The sequence below is a fragment of the Manis javanica genome, chromosome 2 (assembly GCF_040802235.1).
Source record: "Manis javanica isolate MJ-LG chromosome 2, MJ_LKY, whole genome shotgun sequence".
Taxonomy (NCBI): Eukaryota; Metazoa; Chordata; class Mammalia; order Pholidota; family Manidae; genus Manis; species Manis javanica.
The window spans coordinates 216213818-216238083 of NC_133157.1; the positions used below are offsets into that span (position 1 = coordinate 216213818).

The 24266-nt window shown below is 42.6% G+C and overlaps 1 protein-coding gene across 3 annotated transcripts in view; it reads right to left on the reverse strand.

Moving 5' to 3' along the window:
• ADCY8 (adenylate cyclase 8) overlaps positions 1-24266 on the reverse strand; it is a 215351-nt gene that overhangs the window by 70568 nt on the left and 120517 nt on the right. For 2 of the 3 annotated variants that reach the window (XM_017661200.3, XM_017661198.3), the window contains exons 6-8: positions 23965-24123; positions 18499-18769; positions 1119-1316 (exon numbers count right to left, since the gene is read on the reverse strand). In XM_017661200.3, coding sequence (XP_017516689.1) covers positions 1119-1316; positions 18499-18769; positions 23965-24123 — 628 coding nt within the window. The remainder of the gene's footprint in view (positions 1-1118; positions 1317-18498; positions 18770-23964; positions 24124-24266) is intronic. The other variant, XM_017661201.3, reaches the window with a different exon arrangement.

Below are 24266 nucleotides of genomic sequence, written 5' to 3' on the forward strand. Positions count from 1 at the left end.
CTTTTCTTTTCTTAATACATAGACACAGTACAATTCAAATATGAATTGGAGATGAATATATAAATTTTGGAGTTTGCAACCTTTAGACAGTTATCAAGGAGACTCTTTGGGAATGGTACATGTATGTGCACAGAAGTGTGAATTCTCCAAATGGAGGAAAGAAGAATCTCCCAGGCAGCTGAGCAAACTCACAAAAAAATTGCTCATTCAAGCTGTGCAAAGTACTGGATCAAACTCCCGAAATTTGCTTGCAAATTTCCTGCTGTTTTTGCCTGAGGGCCCCACAGAAGCTGAGCACCACCTGTGCTCAGTCAAGGAAGGTCTGTCAGCTTCTATCAGTGCAAAGGAGCAGCCCAGTTAAGCAGGGACAGCATCTGGCTCCCCACAACCCTTTACAGTTTGGAGCTGGGGCCGGAGAGGCATGGGAAAACGTCATCATTGATGCGGTGCTGGTGGCCATTTTTGAACACTTAACCTCATCAAGGCATTGGCTGGAACCTCTCATAACAATTGAGGAGGGAGGAATGCCCATTATCTTCATTGTACAGAGAGAAACTCATGCTCAGATTGGATATTTCACTTACCAAAGGTCACATAGCAAGGAAGTGGCAGAGGTGGAATTTGAACTCAACTCTGAACCCACAACCTACCTTCTTTCTACTATGCCCACACTGGGGGGCTCAGAGCCAGAGGACAACTGGGAAAATGGGAGAACAGGTGTCTATAATCTAAGAAAAACAGTGTATCACTTATGCATGCATCTATTACTTGGTGCCCTCCTGTATTAGGTTACAAAGGTTGCAATGTTGTGAATTCACTTAAAAGCAAAGGCAAGTGGGTGCTCAATGTCTCTTGGGTTAAAAATCTCAACCTGGAAGGAACTCCTTTGTTCTTTTTGCCATCTTTTCCTTAAAGAGCAAAACCGAGGTTCTCTTTCCTTGCAGCCTTCAGTCTACTCATGACTTTCAAAAAGAAAAAGAAGAGACAGTACCAAATGAAACCAAACCAACCACGGACACACCGACCGAAACCACAGCCCCTGGGCTCCCTCTCGGGTCCCATGAACATTTATGACAATTTACTTCAGAAAAAGAGCCACTGTGGAGACCCAGCTCTACCTTGTGCTCCAGGCTGGAGTCTTTAAACATCAGTGAGAATGGCTTGATATGCTCTCTTCTCAATTTATCGCCACTCCGCAAGTCGATGGTATGTTCTATTCTCTTGTTAATTTCCTCAGGCCCAGACTGGACATGCAAAGCTTGTGCAAGATGGTTTGGAAGTAGATTTATTGAATTTCTTGTTAGGGCAGCCAGAGTCTAGGGGGAAAGCACATGCAAACACAATAAACCTGCTAGTCCCCTTTGGATTAAAAAGAAATGCAATGTTTTTAGATCAGGTTGCATTGCAAACAGTAACAGCATTCCATGCAGTTGTATTCAGTGAAACCTACAGAAGTTGGTAAGTTAGCATTTGGTTCAGAGAAACACAACCTGGCAAAGTAGTACCTCTATGTAGGTACACTGAATTGCTTTGGTTCAGGTTTTTGGAGAGTTTTCAGCTTGGAAATGTCAATCACAACCCTTTCTCTAACCAGGCACATCTCTGGTACGAGAGAAAGCACCAATACAAACAACAGCAAGTAAAATATGCCTGAAAAGCCCACAGAAATGATCATCTCCAACCAAGCAGAGTACACATTTTCATGTGGTCTTTCCTTTAATGGTGGTGGAGCAACTCGAGACCCATGGCTTGCATTTTTTTCTCTTTTGACATTTCTCATGGACAGACAGCTAAATGTGCCAGGATCTGCTCCTTAAACTTGATAAGGATAGTTAGATTTTTATACTTCATAAATATGTTTTTTCCCTAGAGACCATTATATATCTATATTTCCATATAGATATACGTGTTTCATTTTCTCTCAGCAAAAATGCAAGCAGTTGTAGCCTTTCACCAAGCCCCAGGGTTAAAGAGCACGAGGTAGAGAAAGGTACAGCCACCATAGTAGGTCATTGGGATGGCTGTATGGATGCAGAAACAGCACTGACTTATGAAGACACACCAGGTTGGCTGGGGGGCCTCTGTTCCTGGCAATTCAGTGCAGGGGCACAATAACTGGCTGGATCTAGTCAAATGCAATGCTCACTCCACAATTTTAATTTGAGACAATTTCTTTGAAAAAAACATGGGAGTTGGAGCTGAAGGGATATAGGAGTAGGGATGTCCATCTCCTCCCCTGCAAGATCTCCCCAGAGAGAGCTCTGGGATGTGGTGCATTAGTCAAGGGGGTAACTGAACACTTCCTGCCTCTGTATACACTCACCACATTTGCTTTTCTCTGCCAGCTTCTCAGCTTAACCATGCTCAGGCCACAGGTGAGGCTGAGGTAAGATGGGGTCATCAAATGGCAGCCCATCCATGAGAGTTGGCACAGCTTGGGGGACCTCCTTCTAGAACCCTGCTACATCCATGAGCCTCTGAGAGACATGCTCAAGGGCCATTGGTTCATCTGCAGCCAGGTCAGACCATGACTGCAGAGCCAGGGCTTTGACCTCATGGAGCTTTCTAGCCCATTCCATAAGGATGCTTCTTAGTGGATTCTTCATTTTAACCTACAAGAAAATACTCAACATAACTGAAATTCAAGGTCTCTAAATCATCATGTAGCAGAGCTTCACCACTGGTAGAATTTGCTAAACTTTCTTCCTGAGCATCAGGATAAAGGACAGAGTTGCATGGGGGCAACATGAGAAAGTTTGGTATATGCTCTTAGGACCCTGAAGCAGTTAATTTCAGCTTTGAGCACCAAGGAGGCTGAGGCACACAGTAGACAGAAGTTAGGGGAGGTATGGCAGGACGAGAGGCAAGAAGAAAGGCTGCAGCAGAGAGAAGGAAGCTGGCAATGCTCCAGAAGACTGGGCAGCAGGATCCATGCAGGGCCCAGGGCTTGAGGCCCCGGGATCAAACGTTGCTAGAAGAGCGGTTCAGAAGGCAAAGGAGACAACTGTGCATCTTCCATTTACTTCCTGGGCAGAAATTCTTCCCGAACAGTTTGGAAGATGATAAAGTTTAGTTTTCTCTCTTGGATAGGAGGTGGAAAAGACGCTCAAGCTGCCCTGTGCTGGTGTACATTCTTGCTCAGAGGTGCCACGAAGCTCCCCTGGCAAGTGCTTGGAGCTGGGGTCTAACAGCTGGAGAGGAAATCAGCTATTTTCCATGTATATTCGTAGCTAGGCATTTCTCTCTGTGATTTTTATTTTCTCACAGTTCTTCCTTCTTTGAACTAAATCGACCCTATCACTCTACCAGCCTCTCTTGCCTTCAGTAGCTCTTGGGCCTCTGGATATCAGAGAAGGGGAGTTTCAAAGTTATTTGGCAGACTGATTTATAGAAATGACAGCAGGGGCAGGAATAATTACCGCTGCTCAGCTCTCTAATATGATGACCATTTCATAAAAGAGTACCTTTTCCCCAAGAAGAATGATATAAATCTCAAAACAAAGAATGATCCTTTACACTGAATGCATTTACTTAATAAATAACTCCTTTCTTATATTTGTGGAGCCTGGTGAAAATGATATTAGGGACTGATTTGGGTCTGTAGGGAAACTTTCAGAAAACCAGGAACAGGCGTTTCTTCCTGGCTGCCTGCATCATGCACCAGTTTGTAAGCGAGGGACCAGTAAAAGCACCTTTCTTCGTAACTCCCCCGCCTCTCGCAACATTCTTTTGGCTGACTGGATGGCTGCTTCAAACAAGAGAGATATCTGGAGGCACCTTTCTTTCTTCATTGTACCGGGGTGTGGTTCAAACCTGGGAAGGAGCCCCTTGCATCGAAATGTCAATGATCCTGGGCTGGAAAATTCTTCTCTTGTTCAAGTGGTTATTTTTATTCCTTGAAATTATAACCCTAGTATCTTACCGCACAGTCCATCCTCAACGATCCCGTTGCTGATCAAAGGCTTTGTCAGCTACGTGTAACAGTAAAAACTGCTATTTGACCAGCCATCTTCCTGATACCCACCTCACACTTTTGGGATATATATGCTCAAGGGAAGACCAGCATCAACTCAAGAAGTCAAGCAAGTTGAGATTAGGAAGGGAAACCGTGGGCTTTCATTTACTCCCAAAGCGCTACCACAAAGCACACATGGCTTTGGGGGAAACTATGGTTTGAGATTATCTGTGATCCCCCTTTTCCTCCTCCACTAATAATGGCCACTAAGATCCGACCATGTGCTCATCTTCAGTGGGATAATGCTGCCAACACCTGTATGCTGATACCTCACAGTGATTCACCTGTAGGCAGTATTGGGGAAATGTTATCATGTCTCATTTGCCTATTTAGACTCATAATGGGACGAGCTATTTTTAATAGAATATCACTTTCTGTTTTTAAGACTCGCAGCACCAGGGCGAGATTAGGATCATATTAAAAAAAATAAAGCGTAAACTTTCAAATATAATTCTAATCTCAAATTGACCTCCAAAATGTTGAGATTGTTCCTTCACATAAACAACTTGAGCAGTTAGCCAGAGAACTGGAAAAACAAATAGATTAAATGGAAATGGGAAGTACCCTGAGAATAACTGGATATGACATATATCTATAATTGAATACATATATTTGAATATAGGTATCAATGTATAATTGAAGTATACATTATACACAATAATACATGTATAGATTTATTTAGCTGGTGTTTTTGGATTTTTGGGAGGTCAGACTGGAGCAGTGGTGTAGGGATATATCAGAGTTTGCAGCTGAGCTGGACTCTCTTATATTTGACTCTTCACAAAAAAGAAACATTGCAGCCCTGAAACTTACCCTAACACACATCCATGCCCTCCTCAGGCATTCCAATTACTTCCTCAGTCCCGGGTGTAAGACAGATCAAAGCCCCAGTGAGAACTCAGGTTCTAAACACAGGGCCTTGACTGAGAGTCCGGGGTTCTGGCGGAAATTATCATCAGAGGTTCCAGGTATTCTTTTGTAAACTGCAGGTCAATGGAGTGGGGGTTGTCCAGAATCTTCTTGAGCTCATCACTTAGTTTATGACCAGAAAACTTTGCTTTGGGAATCGAATTCACCATGTACAACTGAAAACCTACTTTTCCTACAGATCCAATCATCACTTCATGGGTGGCTGTAAACTTTGGTATTCCTTAATCAGTTTGTGTCACCAAGTAAATTCTTCTCAGTGCGATTTTAGGCTGAAGGTGGACTCTCTAGAAACACCCAGTTTTGTTGAGTCAGAAACACATTAGCTCAAGTAGTTTCAGTGCTGGGATCTGGGGAAGTCACCCCTCCTCTTCACCCCTAGATCCTCCTAATTAACTCTTTCCAAAAAAAATTATTTCAAGGAGTGCAAGAAGGAAGGGATGCTTTTCATAAAATGTCTTTAGGAAATATGGGTCCATTATTTATCTACTGCCATCTCTTCTCACTACTCTCCTTGAGAGAAGGGGCATTGTCTCCTTTGTTAATTTTGTTGTCCCGAGTGCTCATATCAATGCCTGGCACTAAGTACATGTTCACTGAATGAAAAATTTCTATCTTCCTGTTGGAGTCTCACAATACACATTCCTGAATAAAGGTACTGACAAGTTCTGCAGAAATGAGACCTTTAAACTCTGCATTTTTCAGATTTTTATTACTTAATGCTTATTGTTCAAATCACGCCTTCAAGTTCCATAGAATACCATTTGGGAAACTGATCTCAAGCTCTTCCCTGCTTTTTGCCACAACTTCTACCCAGTGGACTTGTTTCTCATCTCTAAATAAGACCTATTTATCTCCCTCAATGTGGACACCTTCTAGTGTTGAGTTTTCTTCAATAGGCTAATAGTTTCAATTTCCCCAGTCACTCCAGGTGACACGGTTTCCACATATTTCACAATGCTTTCTAGTCTGCCCATGCTCTGAGTACACAACTGTACAGAATGAGACCCAATGCAAATGACATCTGACCTTGTGCTGGAACCTAGACGCCTGCCACACTGTGACCTATTAAAATATTACTTGGTTTTTCATATTTTCCAAATTTGAACATATAGCATCTAGGCTGCATTTCCTACTGGTACTTTCAAAAACCAATTCAGACCTCACCTTCTCCAGGAAGGTGACTCTGAGCCTGCACTTACCTCAGCCCAGGGAGGTTACTGTGATGTGTGGCACTTGCCTGACTGTGTGTTTGTCAGTTCCTCTAGGCTCTGGTCTCTATGAATGATCAGACACTGTGCCTTATCCATAACTGACTGTCCAGCACCTGGCATACTTGGGGGGCTCTTAATAAGTATGTGTGGAGTGAATGCATGCACGCATGAATGAATGAAAGCCTGAATGGCTCCACAAAGAGACTATTCCCAGAGCATTCTTTTCAATCCCTTGCAACCATTATTTTTTCCTGTTTTCCCCCCAAAATGGTCTCCAAATTTGGAAAGATTCTATTTACCAAACTGAATTTTTAAAATAAAAAGTAGTTAAATGTTCTACTATTCGATCAAAAGCCTTGTTTTTGATCAGCAGGAGATAAAAGGTATTACCATGAAAGTTGAATAAAACTCCAGCCAAGAGCAAGAGACTTGAAGGGTATCCTTGTGATGTTTGCCGATAGGAGGTTTTATTCAGGTTTTTGGAATCCAGAGAATGCCTTACCTCTCAGTGCTGGCGCTAGGCACAGAGATCACAGACGGGAAAGCGCTAACCCACAGCCCCTCTGGGACCAAAGCCTGCATTAACATCAGTTTGCATGTGTGCCACGAGCCAGACTGAGGCCGAAGGTTGAAGTCATCTGTGCAAAGGCTGCATATTTTAGGTCCTCTGGGACATGGACACGGCAGTCTTAGCTGTAGGTAGCTGTGATCCAGGTAACACAGTGCAAGGCAGCTCGATGCTCGTTTGGAAAGACCCAGAGAAGATGCCAATGCCATCAGGCTCAGGGCCTGGCAGTGGGCCTCAGCCTCTTATGCTGAGATGACCCATCCTTTCCTAAGGCTCTGCTTGCTTCTAGTCCCAACCTGGAGTCTGCACTCAGAAGCAGGTAAGCCAATGACTTCATCAACTGCCTTCTGGATGACCTTTCCATTGTCTTTATTAAGGCAGCAACTCATTGTGCCAAACTCAGAGGTCTCTATGGCACCATTTCAAAGTTGCCCCCCTACAAGGTATGAGCTGTAGAAAAGGGAGAGCCTCTACCTCTTAGTTCCTTCTCTCTTCCTGCGTCCTACAGCTACAGGCAAATGAGAGCAGACACTGCCAGGAATCAACACCAAGCCTGAATAAAAGCATCCAGGTATACACATTAGAGTAGTTTTTCTTTCTCTTGTTTATTAAAACTCCAATCCAACCCTCAGGAGAGAAGGCTCTTACTTTTTTAAAAAAGAAAGTTACTTTTTGTTTTCTTTTTAAGAAAGCTCACTGCTTGGGAAAGCTCTGAGGTGACATAGTCCACAATGATGTGCATTCAGGGCCGCCAGGAGAATGTTTGCTGTGTGTGAAAGAGGCACAGTTATTTTTCCTTCAAATCTAGGGATGGGGGAGCAGAAATTTCATTAGATGTGATACGTAATATCTTTCTGAGAGGAAAGCTTTATGTGACCCTTGTGTAAACACTGAGTTGGGGACCTTTGGGGGAAATATCCATGTGGGGCTTCCCAGAACCTGCCAGAGAGCATTTTCCCTCCTGACAGGAAGGCAGGTGCCAGTGGATCGGCCCATTCTTCATAAGCAAGGTGTTAGTCAAGAATGCTGCCACTGTTACCGTCTGCCCTGAGAGAAGATGAAGTATCACATTCAAATTTCATGCTTGATGGTTTTTAAGCTAAGGACACAATTTTCTCTTTTCATTCTTGGAGATTTATGTCATGCTAATCTGTTTCCCAAACTAAGCAAAAGAATGCTGAATGGGGTCTCCCTGTGAGAGAGGTCTATGTGATAGCATAGAAAAGGTGTAAGTAATTTTCATAATAAGCTCATAGCTTTTGCTCCAGGAAATGAAATAACGAGGGTCAGGATGTCCACTTTGTTTGCTGAAATAATAGTCCAGACATTTCCAGGCTGCCTGCTGCAGGGTTCCAGCACCCCCCTGTAGCTTGAATCTCAGTCTTCAGTCGTGAGCAAATAATGTCAGTCTGGGGTCCAGGCTTTTTGGACGATCACTGCTTTCCACTTTAAGCAGAACTGGGTTTGCAAATATTGTCTGGATGTTACATTTGACAGGGAATAAGGGATGTGTGAAATCCTTTCACGGGGCTTTGTCATTTTGTGTCCTGAAATTTCAATCTGTCTGTGATAGAGAGAATAAAATAACGACAGGAAAGGTACCCCAAGTTCTGGCAGGTCTCACAATAGCATTTACCAATTTGCTTTTCACTTGAACCCTGCAACCTCCTTGTTGACCTTTAAACTAATACTGATAAGCTGGATCATTAGGACAGTTCATTCACTTTTGGGTTTAGGCCCCAGACGTGTCAGGCCCTCTGCCCAGTGCCCTCTGCCTGACATGAAGTGCCTTGATCCTATCTCAGTTCACCCTGCCCGGGGCTCTCAGTTTTGGACACACCCTGGGTTTTGTTCTTTTCTGAGGAGTGTGCGCAAGTGGTCAGCTGTGCCTGACCTTCCAGGCCAACCACAATTCCAGGTCCCTGGGCAGAGTTCTCAGGATTAGGGGACTCCAAGCCCACAGAGGGGATCTCCAGAATTCCAGATTCTGTCCCCAAGTTCTGGTCCAAGGACCTCAGAGCCAGGCTAACCCAGCAGACGTGGAGTCAGACGCCGCCTGTGTCCCGCCCGAGAAGCTTGTACGGCTCTGTTTGGCTGGTCCTCTATGGCTAGTTCAGGATTCCTTACTCTGAGGCCATCCTTCCAGTTCCTCAGGAAGATGTCAATCTCAGGCGGGAATGTGACTGTGCTTGAAATGTTGACTGCTTGGGCCGTGTGACGTCAAAAGGAGTTGTTAAACTTCAGCAGAATGGGCTGAAACAACACTTGGCACATCCATTTAGATGTGGCCACTTTGAAGCCACATGATTTGAGGCAAGTCGAATTTTAGCTTTAAGAAATCACACCTGTAGTAATGTGTGGAAGAGATATTTAAACCCCAGCCCTGACCTCACATCTCAGGGGTAGGCTGGAGTGGGTGAGAGAGGTGGGCTGAGCCTAAGGATGGTGGCAGGATTCCTGCTCTGGGTGTGACTCATGAACTGGGAAGAGAGAAGCTGATGCACTAATGGTTTGCTTATAGGAGGACTATAGGACATATGAATCCAAGAACTTGTAGCACTGAAATGGCTGGGCCAAAACGTCGTAGGCCAAACGTGTGGCTGGAGAGGTGGTCACGACCCCATTGACCCAATGACCTTTGCGGATGACAGTTGATTGGGTTAATCTGGATTTCAGCTCAGGATATGAATGAACAAACGAAAATCAGGACCTAAGTTACTCAGTTTTCTTGTGAACATCAGAGATGTAGATTTTTCACACATGTCAATGCCATGAGAAAACAAAAGAGTGTGTGTATGTTTTCTGAGAAATTTGGAAAAAACTGAAATATAAGAATTATCTAAACGTTTGTCTTTTTAAAGTTCTGAGGTAGCTCTTCATTTAGGAAGATGAAATAAATATTATATCTTGAGCTGCTGATAAATTGCTCACCTTTGGTGTTTTAAGTCTATTGGTCTGAGTTTTTTTCGGACTCTTATTATACAATTTGCTAATTAAATTCAGTTAGTGATGTTTCCTTTCATTTGGTTCCAATGGAGCTACAAAGTACTGACCTTCAAGGATCCAGCCTGTTTTATGGGCAAAACTGGGAAAAGAGAAACTTCTCAGGTAGGAGTCAAACTGTGGTGTCTTTGTTCTGTGGCTTCTCCCTCCCCTTATCCTAACTTTTCTACCACACTCTTTTTCTACTGAAATTGTCTAATTAATTCAGCTTCTGGGGGCTGTTTTTGAGTTCATCACTTAGGAGCAGTCCTGGTTTTAAGCACTCCCACGCCATGGAATTGTGCGTGGGGACTTCCCCATGGGATGTGTACAGAATCTTTACCATACTGTGGTGTGATGGGGTCCTTAGGGGTCTTAAGGTGGCAGCAAAGTCATAGAGTGGGAGAGACACCCAACTCTAGTGGTTCATTATCTGGAATTCACGACAGTAGTTTGGGGACCCTTGTGACGTGAGAAGACTTTCAGAGAGTTCCATCAATGTACAAGGAATCCCTGCTGTGGTACCTTTTGGAGCCCAGGTGAATAAAACTAAGTACCTACAAAGATAGCCAAGATAAGGCTGTTCAGGCCAACCAAATATATCAAATGTCTTTGCTCTGGACTGGAATTAAATCACCTGGAATGATAACACCCATTTCCTTGTGCTGAGCAGCAGCAACAGTGGGTCATGACACATGAGCTACGTCACTTTTAAAAATGGGAAGAAAATTCATTCACAGTAAACCCAATTTTGTTTGGAAAGAAAAACCTTCATACCTATGAATTGCACTGGGTCAAAACCATCTTTTGTCTATTTTACATGAAGAGTCTTAGCCCAGTTAGTGGCAAAATTGGTACCAAGATTAATAAAGCTTAAATCGAGTTGTTTTTTTTTTCAAATCAAGGAAATAAGTCAGGAAAAAACCCAGACTTTTGCTCTTTTTCTTCATGCCTATTATCACATCTTTTACGATGTCCTATATTTACCTTCACATATTTAAAATACCATGCATTCACTGGTTCCTATTCCTCAGGCCACAGTTTCATGACTCCCCCAACGACTAGTCAATCCTTGGTGGGAGAGGAGTCGCACTAGTTTGTTTAGAAACATTTCAGCCAGTTATCGGTCATGCGGTAACCACAGGGTGCATGTCGTACAGTTGCCAAGCGAAATGCACATTTCCAGATCTGCAGTTAGTTCTACACGAGCCACAAATTCATCTCCCCCTTTATCTCCTCCCAGACCACTGGGGCTGAGAGGAAGGATGAGTAAAGTTAATGGATCAATTTGCCTACTTAATCCAGTCAACACTCCCTGGAAGGCTTCAGACCCACTTGCCTTTCTGAAAAGAGTGAAAAACCAGACCCCTGTAATGACTCTCCTGGCTGAAATATGCAGCTATCTTCTGAGTCAGGGCTGAAGACAGCCAGGGGGAGTTGGCATCAGAAAAATTCATGTTACCAGAAGAGGGCAGGCTCACTTCAGGGAAATGTCCAAAACCCTCCGTGTTCTCTACCCAAAAAGCCTGCAGACGTCCCATCCAGTGAACATCAAAACTTAATCTGATAATACAATGCTTAGAAATAAATTATCTGTTGAGAAAAATCTGCCTGTGATTTCCTACATACCAAGACTGAATCCAGACAATTAGAGGTTTGGCAGCTTGTCCCAGAAGCAGTTCACTCTGAGAACCCACCTTTTTCATCACCAATACCCAATGTTTCAGGCATTTTTAGGGGAAGGAATTTCCAGTCTGAGTTCTCTGTGGGGAAAGAGAAGCACCCACTTTCTTTTGAGCAGCAGAAACCCAGGCTGTTGCCTGCCTCCTGGGGTCCTGCTGGCTCACCGTTGGCCTAACTCCTGCTTGTCTGTAGACCTCAGCTCAACAGTCACTCCTTTGGGAAGGTCTTTCCAATTACCTTGCATCAATTTCCCACCCTTTGTGATGCTGTCCTGCTAGAATGACAGCAGTGTTCACGCTGAACTGTTGCCCTGTTAGTCATCCCACCGGACTGTGGGTTCCTTGACAGCCTGGCCCTCCTCCGGGTCTCTGCCCCAGTGCTCAGCCCAGGGCCTGACACATTACTGTCACTCAGTGAGCAGCTGAATAATGAATGACCAAATGAGGGAACAAAGGAACATCTTTCAGGGACTGACTTGCCCCAGTCAAATGAAGAATGAAAATGAATCTGAATTTAGAGAATTCTTTTTCTTTGGGTATTTGTATGTACAAAAACAGCACCTGCCACTTAGTCTGGGTACCACCCTTTAGGGGCAGAAATGTAAGGAAAGAAACCAAACCCCAGGGGTTCAATATTACTCAACAGAAGAACATAATGATCAGGTTAAAAATGAGACCCTGAAAGGTGAAGTGTGATAATGTTTATAATGATGTTTGAGTATTTATCTCCATATAATCAAAACTCAATTATTCAGAATGCTGAGAGAAAAAACAGATTTCACTTCCTGGCTAGGTGAGTTATTATTATTATTATTTTTTTTGCTTTTTTTTGCTTTAACTCTTGTTGCTGAATTTGATATTAATGTTATAAGACAGCTCACTCTATAACAGTTATACTAAACTGTTACCCATACTAGGATAACTAAACAGCAGGTGTCCCCTTTGCTTCCTGGTGAATTATTTGTTGTCTGGGCTCTGGATGGTAGGATTCTGAAGTGTAAGTAATTTGCCAGAATAGCCACAGGCTCCCAGTGTGTTTCTGTAGCTGAAAATTGAATGGGTTGATGTCAGAGCTGAAAGAAAGTGATGGGATCACTCAGTTCAGTTCTGCCATAGTACACACAAGAATACTGAGGCTTGCAGGGGAGAAGTGGCTGCCCAAGGCCTTGCAGGAGCAAGTGGAGAAATCAGAGCTATATTTCACTTCTGTCAAGTTTGCTTCAGGCCCTTTCTGCGATCACTTGGACAAATTTGGGTTCTGCATAGATTTGCCCCAAGATCACCAACTCATAGCCTACAGGCCGAACCAGTTCACTATGAGGAAACTGGGGCCCCTGGCATCAGGTCATCACGAGGGTTTTGATCAGCAAGGTGATCAGATGAGAATTCTTTCTTTTCTTCCAATGGACACAGAAAGCACAGTTCAAGGAAAGTCCCAGCTGGGACAGATGAAAGTATAAGAAACAAGTTATTTTACCCTGCTTCCCAGCCCACCCAGCTCCAATCCCTCCTCATTGCTTTTGCTTCTGGTCTGAGCATCTCCAGTCCAGGAGGGAGTAAATCAATGGCTGGCTGGTTGTTTTATCAATAGGTAGACATGAGATGCTGCCCTGCTTAGCTCTTTCCCTGCAAATAATGATCACATTCCAGGACACGCAGGGGAGACATGCTACCTGGTATGACAGGAATAGCTGGAGGAAAATCTGGCCCTAGAGCCTCACAGAAAATTTCTGAATATCCCTGAGCAAATGAACCATCCTCAGAGGGTGAGTGAAAACACACACACACACACACACACACACACACACACACACACACACACACACACACACACACCCCTTTTAAGACTGACTGACCTGAAAACAAGGTGGAAAGTAAAAAACCCAGCATTTATCCTCAGGCCACAAAGGGGAGGCAGTGTAGCCTGATGAAAAATGCATGGCTTTTGGAATCAGAAATAACGAGTTCTAATGCCAGTTCTGTTATTTACCGACTACATGTCCTTCAGGGAATTAGCTGATTTCCACAAATCACAATTCTCTCATTTGTAAAGCAGGCATCTCATACTAACCTAGCAATGTTGGTATCAAAATTAAATGAAAAGGTGAACAATGCTCCTAACATGGTACTTGGCCCCAAAGTTTACCTTTTTAGCGTTGGTGATGCTGTGGATAGTTCTCTGTACTCCCAGCAATGAAGCACATTTGCTTTCTGTTTTGTTGTGTGGAATATAGAAATCCCACCTGTGTTTTCAGTCTGCATGTGTACATGTTAGTTTAATGATAACAATAATTCTTTTCAAAGTCTTGGAGGAGTAATAGAAAAATGCCTGGATTCTGATGCCATGATAAATGTGAACGGAATAGATAGACGATGGTGAGGATTTCACAATATGTGAGGGACAGACCCCAGGCCCCAAAAGGGGCTTTGCTTCTGAATAAGGGGCTCTACCTGTTTCAGATGATCACTGGTTGTAAAAATCAAGTTAAAATTATTAATATCCTCACAGAGTCCACTTATAGTGACATAAGAGCTTCGGCCTTTGGCAACCTCTTGTACATCATAAGTCTAAGGTGTGGTTTTGTCTGAAAGTCCATTCCCACCCCTTACAATCCATTCTCCACCAGGCAGCCAAAATGATCTCTTAAAAATCTAAATCAGATCACGTCACTGCCCTGCTTAAAACCTTTCTATCTCTTCCCTTAGAAAAAATTCCAAAGTCAAGCAGGCTTGCAGGCTTGAGTTTCCACTTCCTTTAGTTTCATCTAGTATTTCTTCCCTGCTCACTATGCCTTAGCCACTTGTGCCTTTTGCTCTTCCTCTAACACACCAAACTTTTTCCCACCTCAGGGCCTTTGCACTAGCTGTCTCCTCCATCTATAATGCTCTTCTCCTGGCTAATTGCATGTAGGGTCTTTTCAGCACTCAAATAAAATGTTTATGGGCCTCTGACAATCCTGTAGTAATTCTGTCTTCCTCCTACTCATCTATCTCTATTTCCTTCATAGCACTTACATATTTTGGTTAACTGTCTATGTTCCTCATATCCTTAAAATGTGAGGACAGGTACCATGTCTGTTTTCTCATTACTCGAACCCAGCATCTAGAATATCAAGTGCCTGTTGAATGAATAACTGAATGAGTAAGAGCTCAAGTCCACAAATAGATTTTAGTCACAGCAAGCAACAAGAGGGGAAATGCAATGTTTAATGTAAGGACCCTTTTCTTAAGCCTTTGTGTTCATCCCAAGTTCTGCCTTTATTCTGAGAGATACCATGACCATGTTGATGACTCATTCAATAACCTTACCTTGAAATTTCTGTACATCTTCCCCCAAATGTCAAATTTTTCACTTTTGGTCTACTACAACTAATTGCAACTACTTCTACAACCTTAAATTTCAATAGTCCACTTGTGGTCATAAGCTTGTTGCCTTCTTGCTTCTTAACTTTCGTTTAACTCAGAGGCTCAGAGCACAGGAAGCCTCTCTGGGAACTGAGCCCATGTTCAAGGAGCCAAGACACCCAATCAGTGTGCAGAGCATCTGTCCACATGAGGAGTCAGGGATGCAAAACCTAAGCATTCAGGGCATCCAAGAGCAGCTTGGATCCCAGAACCCACATTGGGCTGCGCCAGCAATTTTTAAACCAAATGCACACAGATACGGGGCAAGGAAGATTCATGGCATCAAGACCAAGGGAGTGTCTTCAGGCACAAACAGGGACTGGAGGACTCACATAAGGGGCCAGAAATAATTCTCAGTGATTTTCTTGCTCCCTAAACAAGACAGACTCCTGAGATGGGTAGCAGGGAGGGAACAGGGTGGAGCTGGGGTTCTCAGAAACCCAGAGCGCTCTCTCATTAACTCTGGCAACCTGGCTTTTGAGGTCGTCACTACCTGATCGAATCTGCCTCTTGCCAATTACGTTTTTCAATACAATTCCAATTGGCAATTTTTGGTCTTCATCTTACTGGGAACCCTGACTTTTGCTGGTCATTCCCTCTTTCCCAAAATGTTCTAGGCTGCCATGACAGCCACATTCCTTAATTCTCTTCTGAACACTTGGCTGTTTCCTCTCCATCTCTGTCATGGGATCCTTATTCTTCTTCATCACCCATCTGGTGCTCCTCAAGATCTGTCCTCTGTCCTCCGATTGTTTTCAGATATTCCCTACAAAGATCTCTTCCACTCTCATGCCTTCAACTAGCACTTAAATCCTGCAAACTGCCAGATTCACACTCACTGCACGGTTCTTCATGCCTGAGCTTCAGAGGTATGTGTTCAACAGCCTTCTGTTACCTTTCCTGGATCCAGCCCAGGTACCTCAAGCTCAACTTGTCCTATACTGAATTCTTAGTGTTTCCCACACAATCTCCTTCCATTTCAGTGGGGAGTTCTGCCATCCATCCAGTCACCCAGACAAAAAACCTAGAAGTCAAACTTGACTGGTTCCTCTCCCTTACCACTCACATCTATCATTTCATTCATTCATTCAACAAACGAATCCAGCCCTGTTATTTACCAAGTACTGTTCTAATTGCAGGCTAAACAGTGCTAAGTGAAACAGACATAATTCCTGTCTTCATAAAGCATATAAACTACTGGCTGATTTACCTCCAAAGAGTACCTTTCCTCTGTCCCTCCTTCCCTTTTATTACTAGCCATAGCTGGCATGTAATAGATGCCCAATTTTTATTGAATGAATAAATACATGAGAATGTAACTATCTGAACATTTGTCATCTATACAGCACAGATTTTGGCACACTATCCTGATGTTAAAAATATTGCTAAGCACACATTAGGAATCAATAGAAGCTGAAACATCCAGCCAACTTAGCTGGATCCCCCAACAGCGAAGCCTTAATATGTTTTGTCTGTGTTATATAAATACTCAGATGGGCTGGGCTTATCTATAGATGACTGGATGTTTTGGCAGAGCACACACTCAGCCAGACCAGACGTGATCTCTCCCTGAGTTTGCACTTGTGGTTCCCAGACTTCTAGAGTTCAGCCTAAGTGCAATCTCAGTGAGCTTCTGACCATTTTAATTGACTCAGTCATTTCCAAAATGTTATTTGTACCACTTGGTTGTTTATGATTATCAGTCATAGTCACTGGCTCTTAAGTCTGAAAACATCAAAAGGAATTGAGATTATTCATGCTGAAGATGGCACAGGTGGGTCGAATCCAGGCAAAACAAGAAATATACGGTATGGTTAAACACCAAGAATAATACTTTTTGACTAATAATGACATTTTATAATAACTATCTGATGATATCAGCAAATACCTTGGGGAAAACAGCGAAGAAATATTTCAACTTATTCCTTTACAATTTTGCCAGATCAATGGATCATGGAATAAAACCAAGTATCTCCGCCTCTCTCTTCTTGGTTCTCACTTATTAGTAGTAATGTTAGGTACAGCTGAGATTAGAACAGTTAGGAATTAGCTTAATTTTCACAGTGAGCTTGAATGAAGTTTTCATACAGAAAGACCAAAGACCAACAAATATAAAGGAAAACAAAAAAATCAAGAGAGAGAATTTTATGCAGTTATGGAGTTACTGCGTATTCAAGGTGAGGCAGCATTCCCTCTCTTAATAATAAGCATTCAAGCTCAAGCTAACAATAGGCACAGGAGGCAGAGAGGCCCTGCACCCACTTGAGAGAATATATAAAATGGATATTTTACATAATGGCAAATTGTACCATGCACACAAATTTAGGGATGCAAAAAAGGAGGCATTGAAATCAGTGATGACTTGTGTGTGTACAATAGTTTTGGGGAAAACTAAACACTCACAAAAAGAACAGTGAAAACCTAAGGTGCTTTCTTGCAAGCAAGCAGGCTGAGCTCAGCCCACATCTTCCTCCAGTGGTATCTGGGCCACGCACTGTTCCACAGTGTCTTCTTCACCCAGAACTGGAAAGACACTGAGGTTCATCTGGCCTCAGGGAGCCCCATCAGTCTTTCAAGTGAAGAAGACTTCCAGCATTTTAACCTTTTCCATTTTAAACATCTTTACACACACAGGTTTTTCTTATCTACAAGTTAATGGAAAAAGTTCAGGTCCTTGGATTAAAACAATTAACCCACATTTGTCTTCATAAAGCTGCGGACACTATTGGTTTGGCTCATTTATTTCATAGTACTTTCAGCTTTTGCTTGGCTCAAGGAGTATGTCAGACACTGTTTATAAGTCATATATTTTTGGTGTGTTTCTTTAAAAAGCAAGTTAAATAGAATTACACTATTTAACTTACATACATTCAACTGTATGTGCTTCACCTAAATGATTAAAGGAGAAACTCCTATTAGAGCAGGTGACTTTTCCCATGCTCTGAACACACATTTGGGGACAGAAGCATCTCTGAATTCACTTTGGCTCTCTCCATAATCGATCTCAATCCTCCAGTGTTTCTTGGAGTCTGAGCATCTTGTTGGATTGAGCGTGATCTTGATATTTAAAGAAATAATTTTTTAAATAATTGGATTATTGGTGACTTACACCTCATGTACCGACTCATCCTCATATATCCTTCATCTAAGATGAAAATCCACATTAAATAGGAATAGAATTATGTGGACAGCTTGAAATCACACACTACTTCTGAATGCTTAAGCTCACCCTGGGCGTCACTTGGTGTGGCTTTTTCATTTCCAAATCAACAGTGCCCTCCTGTCCTGACCTTCAGTTTCAGAGGGCAGCTCAAAACACCTAGGCTGCCAGCCACCTAGAAAATGGCATTCTCATGGACTTGATCTTCTACCTCTGTTGCGAGTTTAATAACATCAGATTTATCTTTTCCAGCATGAATAATTTTTTTGGTAAAATTATAATTCAGCTTCACATGACATTTATTTTTTGCTAGGTTAAAAAAAAAAGGAGAGGGTGCTGGGAAGCCTCTACTATTTTTGGCATTTCCTGTAATTGCATAGATAGATTAATTATGTCCTAAGGAGACATGTTTGATCATTTGTAATTATGAAGCTCAGCAGAGAAAAGGTTAAAGATGAATCGTTTTTTTCTGAGGTGTCTGGGTTGGAGACGTACTCATGCACCATGCACCGTGGCTAAACCGAAGGAAGGAAGCCAGCACTTACGTTCTGTTTTCCCACTATGTTATCGAAGGGCAGTTCAGGGCTCCAGGATCCTTCTGTGAACGTTGCCCCGCTGTTTCTCCTGTCTGAGGAGTTCACTGACTCCTTGACAATGTCTTCGGGCAAGGACAGCAGACTCTCCTCAGGCTGCTTAATTAAATAGGTCTCTATATTATGCTTCCTCAAGAATTCGTTTCTGTCTTTACCGTGACCCTCTTCCACGTTATAGTCACCGTTGAGGCAGTCCAGTGTGGCTTTGGAAATGTGAATCCTCCTATAACAACAAACCATAGGTCATTATACATTCCTGATGTGGCCTGCCAAGGCCACAGCACTTTTTTGTCCTATGCAAAGCCAACATCAGGCCTCACATGGGTTCTGTGAGGATGTCCTTAGGGAAAAAATTGGTTCCCCTGAAAAAGCAGAAAGAATAAAAGAAAACAGAAGCAGAAGCATAAACCAATGAGCAGGGTGTCACTGACTTTACCCCAAGGAACCCAGCCTCTGAGCCCCCCTGAGACACACTTAAGCACTTCTTTGGGCTTTTCTTATGACTGTCAGCCTGACCTTAGCAACCTTTAAGAATCAGTGATGTATTTCAGAGGTTTTGATTACATTGATAAAGCAAGTTCCATAAATGTTTCTGACACTAATGGCAATTATTGTCCCAATCACCATGTAATAAAAATAGTTCTTTTAGTGTCTTAGAACTTTTCCTATCATTTCAATTTTCATATATTTGTGCTTTGTTTCTTTAACTTGCCTATAATCTTAAAAACAAAGATAGATATTACATACACAGGGCTACATGTAGGACCTTTCAGGAAGACCATATAAGATACAATTTCCCCTATGACTTGTGTATGGCAAGGAGCAGGAAACAAAGCTGTGACCATGTGCACTGGCAGCTGGCTAGGCTCACTCGTAAGGTACGTGACTCATTTCTACACGATTCATCAGCCATAAGAGCTCATGATTCAGGTTTCTTTTTTGGCAAAACAACAGATAACATCAAGAGCCTTAAGGATCATACTTCATATACTACATCCTTTTAGATTACATATTATGCCCACTGTGGTCTGGGTGGACTAGTATGGTGGGTATGAGCATGGACCCTTTGGCCAGCTTGCCTGGATTGAAACCCTACCTCTACCACCTGCTAGCTGAGAGATATCAGGCAAGTTATGAGTCTGTTTTCTCACCCATAAAATGCGAGAAATAATAATAGTACCCATCTCTTAGGGTCATGGTGAGTATTATAAGAGTTGACTCATATATAGTAGTAAAAATAGTGCATGGTAGACTGTACATACTATAAATGCAAATGCTTAAATTATTAGGAGTATTCTCAAAAATGCCATTGTGAACATATTGCTTTTGCTTTTTCCATGGCTCCTCAAGGCCTTTGGGATACAGTCTAAGTTCTGAACAAGGCCTTTCAGGCCTGTACTTCCTGGACCCTGTCACTTCAAAGCTCACTTTCTGACACTCTTCCCCTATGCTAATCCGGTAACTGGCATTTTTTCAAATTCCAGGTGCTATTTTATACCTAATAAACTCAGAACAATTCCTTCCCTCTGTCTAGAACATTCATCCCACGTTGTGTATATGGCAACTCCCTGCTCCCTGATTCAGCTCAAGACATTTCTGTGGGCCAACTTGAGTGCTCCTTTGAATGAATGAATAAAGTAGAAGCTTAATCCTTTGCTTGGCTTTTGCGATTCTAGAAACAATATGCCGAAGAAAATAATGATTTTTTTTTAAGAGCAGCATCTGCAAATGCATGGTACGTTTAGTATTCTCTGTACCTTTCCGCTACCCTTCTTAGCCACCCCACTAACTTCCTGCTCACAGAGAGAATAATGCACTGCAAGGGACATGCAGAGAAACAGAAATCACAAACAATGCATCTCTGATCATTGTGCATTTAAGGCACATTCTCCACATTTTCCAAATAAGCATCTTTGTATATAGTCATTGATTTCAAGGGTGAGATATCAAAAATAAAGCATGTGAAAGATGTTTGAGCTCTCCTGTTGAGTAAGTACAAAATATTCTCACGATGAATTTTGTTAATACTGTGGGAACTCAGCAGGGCAGACCTAGGAGAATAGGAAAGTCAGATGACTTTCTATGAAATGGATGTCTCAGTCTTCCCTCTCAGATCAAGTTCAGAGGTAGGTGCTAGATCGAAGGCTACTTTTTCTTCCAGATGAAATGAGACTCCTGGAAGGGTTTTGTAAAGTCTAATGGCTGATTACCTTTTACAATGATTAAATTAAACACCAACCCTATTTGGTATTTTCTCTGGATTCCACATTTTCTTATTCAGCTGTTATTGCTTATGGGGACTAATATTTGCATATGCTAAATACATATTATGACTTCAGTAATGAAAGACATCCTCATTTTCACTTATCACTGATTCTTCTGCTGAAGTTCTAATCAATGCATGCTTAATTTTTTTGATAGAAACTGGGTTTTAGATGGTCCTTTTCATTCTTGCTACTACTACCTTTAGCTTTGGAATAAGGCATTTGCAGGTGAGAATCTGGTGATTACATTTCCCTCTAAGGAAATAAATCAGTTTTCAGACAATATTCTCATATACTTAATGTCAGGTAACTCTCAGACACTTTCTGATAATTTTAAATGCCAGGATATAATAGTAGTAGGGGACATAGCAAGGCATGGACATTCATAATAAAACAACAGCTTTGAGTTACCTGGACTGGTAAATTAACAATGGGAGACAGTAATGTGTGGGGAGGCACTTAACAGCTGTGTTTATGCCACATATTTAATTTCTTTGAACCTCAGTTTCCTCATTTAAAAAAAGAAGCCAGTATTTACTATGTGAAGTGTTGTAAGATCAAATGATGCAATGTATTAGTGGTATTTAGCAGACTGTCTAGTGCAGCATAGGTACTCAAAGCATATTTAGAATTGGGGGATAACTCTTCCATTGAAAGAAAAGGCCAAGTTTATACCTATGTACATTGATTGATAGGAAGGGGAAAGACCCAGATATTAAAATAGCAGAAAAATATAAACCCAAATGATCTTAGACCATGGGAGGTTTGGAGACATGTTTTGGTATTACTGCATTTCTGCACAGGGCATATCCATGGGTAAAAGGGAAGTTCTCTGGCCAGGATCCTCACCTGACCCAAAACCACTTGATGATGTAATTGGCCTACTGCTAGGCTGCTGCTTCCACACCTACAGGCAATGAGCTAGTACTGACTGAGTCACTATATAAAGAGCTCTGCCCAATACCCAGGGCAGAGGCAGAGATGGAGGTGGATTATGGGCCTGCAGACTGCTGGATGCAGATGGGATTCTGGTGCTCAACCTATGGCCGTAAGAATAAAGCCAGGTATAAACCTTTACCCCAAGAATGTTCCATTGTCATTTCTCTGTTTCACTGAATCCATGGTGAACTTGCTTGGGGCCCGAAACCTTCAGGCAAGCCACCAGGCTAAAGCAGAGCTGCGTACTGTACAGAAGACTAAGTGCTTTAAATGTACTCATCTGAAACTAACTTTTCGAGGGTGATAGTGTTTTCTGCAGTGAAGAAACTGGGCAAAGAGATTCCAAAACTTGCCCCAAGTCTTGTAACAGGTGGGAAACCCACAGTTCAAAAACCCATTTTAAGATTTAAACTCAGCCACTCTTGTATTTCTTAGTAAGACTGAGAACATTACCTGGCTTTCAGACATCAAAACAGCTTGTCACACACCTTCAAAGCTGGGTTGGCAAGACGGGTAGGGATAGAATCCCCAGAGGTGCCAGTGGCCTGGAAAGGTTCATTAACCATTGAAAAGTAGTAATAAGACTCTGTTTACACAGATTGGGCCTAATATCATTTTGGATATATGTGAACCAGTGAGCTAGACTGACTTTTTATAGCCTTTCTCTCTGAGAGATGATAAACAATAGACAGATGATAGACAGGTAGACAGAAAGCTAAGACAGGGCACTTATATATATTCCTCTCCCCATGGAGACTGAGAACATTACCTGGCTTTCAGACATCAAAACAGCTTGTCACACACCTTCAAAGCTGGGTTCTATGGTTTGCAAAGCACATATATTGTGTATATGGGTAATTCTCCATTCAGCTATACTTCAAAGACATAGGCCTGGATGCATATTAGGATCAGCTGTCTCATTTGTTTGACTTCAGCAGGTAGTTATTTATAGGAAAACCCTGAAGAATGTAAGGATTTAAGAAACCCAGTGGTGAAACCGTTAGGCTTACCTTAGTTCTAAACCTGCATAGTACATTGAAGACAGTGAGGGGTCACGTATAAGAATGGTTCTGTACAAGGGGATGTCACCAACAGTTTACAAAGTGCTTCATACCTACTGCCCTAGATAATCCTCAGGAGAAATCTGTGAGGTGGATTATGCCCATTTGGCAGATGACAAAGCAAACTTATGGACGAGGGACATGAAATCACAAGGTGCCATACTGTATTATCATCTTTCTCTTTGTAGTGAGGAAAGTGAGACTCAAAGAAGTAAAGTAGTGGCCTGAGATCACACAGATGCAACCAAGAAAGTCAAGTTTGCTCTAAAATCACATGCAGCGTGCTCTACATGCTTTCCATAACTTGCTAAAGATGACAGAGCGTAGCACACAGCAGAATGGGAATCCTAGTTTCTCTGACTCCTTTTCCTATAGTTTTTTCCCCAAGTTACCCTATATTAAAAATAATTAGCGAGGAATGATGGCAGACACCAGAGAACTCTGTGACTCCAGGGCAGGGCTAGGAGGTGGGCTGGGGAGAGGAATATATATAAGTGCCCTGTCTTAGCTTTCTGTCTACCTGTCTATCATCTGTCTATTGTTTATCATCTCTCAGAGAGAAAGGCTATAAAAAGTCAGTCTAGCTCACTGGTTCACATATATCCAAAATGATATTAGGCCCAATCTGTGTAAACAGAGTCTTATTACTACTTTTCAATGGTTAATGAACCTTTCCAGGCCACTGGCACCTCTGGGGATTCTATCCCTACCCGTCTTGCCAACCAGATTTGGAAGGCTGAGTTTTCAAGGAAGGGTAAGGTCATAAAGAAGGTCAGTAGGCCTTAACCCTGGCTGCCCATGAGAAGTGCTTTAAGAACTTGAAAAGGATTCTGCACAGATTCTGCTTTGCATGAACTGGCATGGGGTCTGGGCACCGGTGCATTTTAAGTACTTCTGTGCTGGTTCCAACATGAAGTCAAGTCTGAAAACCAGTGCCGCGCATGGCTGGGTCCTGAACACCTGAGTGTTCATTGCCTATGATGAGTATCACTAGACTTTAGGGGCCAGAATTTGTACGATGTTTTAATGTTCTGTCTTTCCCTGGATAATTGCCTCTTAGAGCAATACTTCTGAATTCTGCACACAGAGATCTCACGGTCACAAAGTGAGTGAGTTACAAGGTTAAGCAGAAGGAGCGCTCCGCTCTGGCTTACCCAGGGATTCCTCCAGACTCGAGTTTGTTGGCAATATCCACATCCCAAGACCAGACATCAAACTGCCACTTCCGCAGGCCCAACACGCCACACAGCACCGAGCCCGAGTGGATTCCAATCCGCATATCAACATCATGCTTTGTCCTGGACCGCACGTACCTGTTGACATAGGTGAATGGAGAGACATATACATAGGGCCAGAGTGGGCACCCTTTGCCCTGGCAGCAGCCCTTGGTCTTGCCTAGTCTGTATGTTCAATTCCTGCCCATTCATATGCCACCTCTTCCATGAAGCCTTCTTGC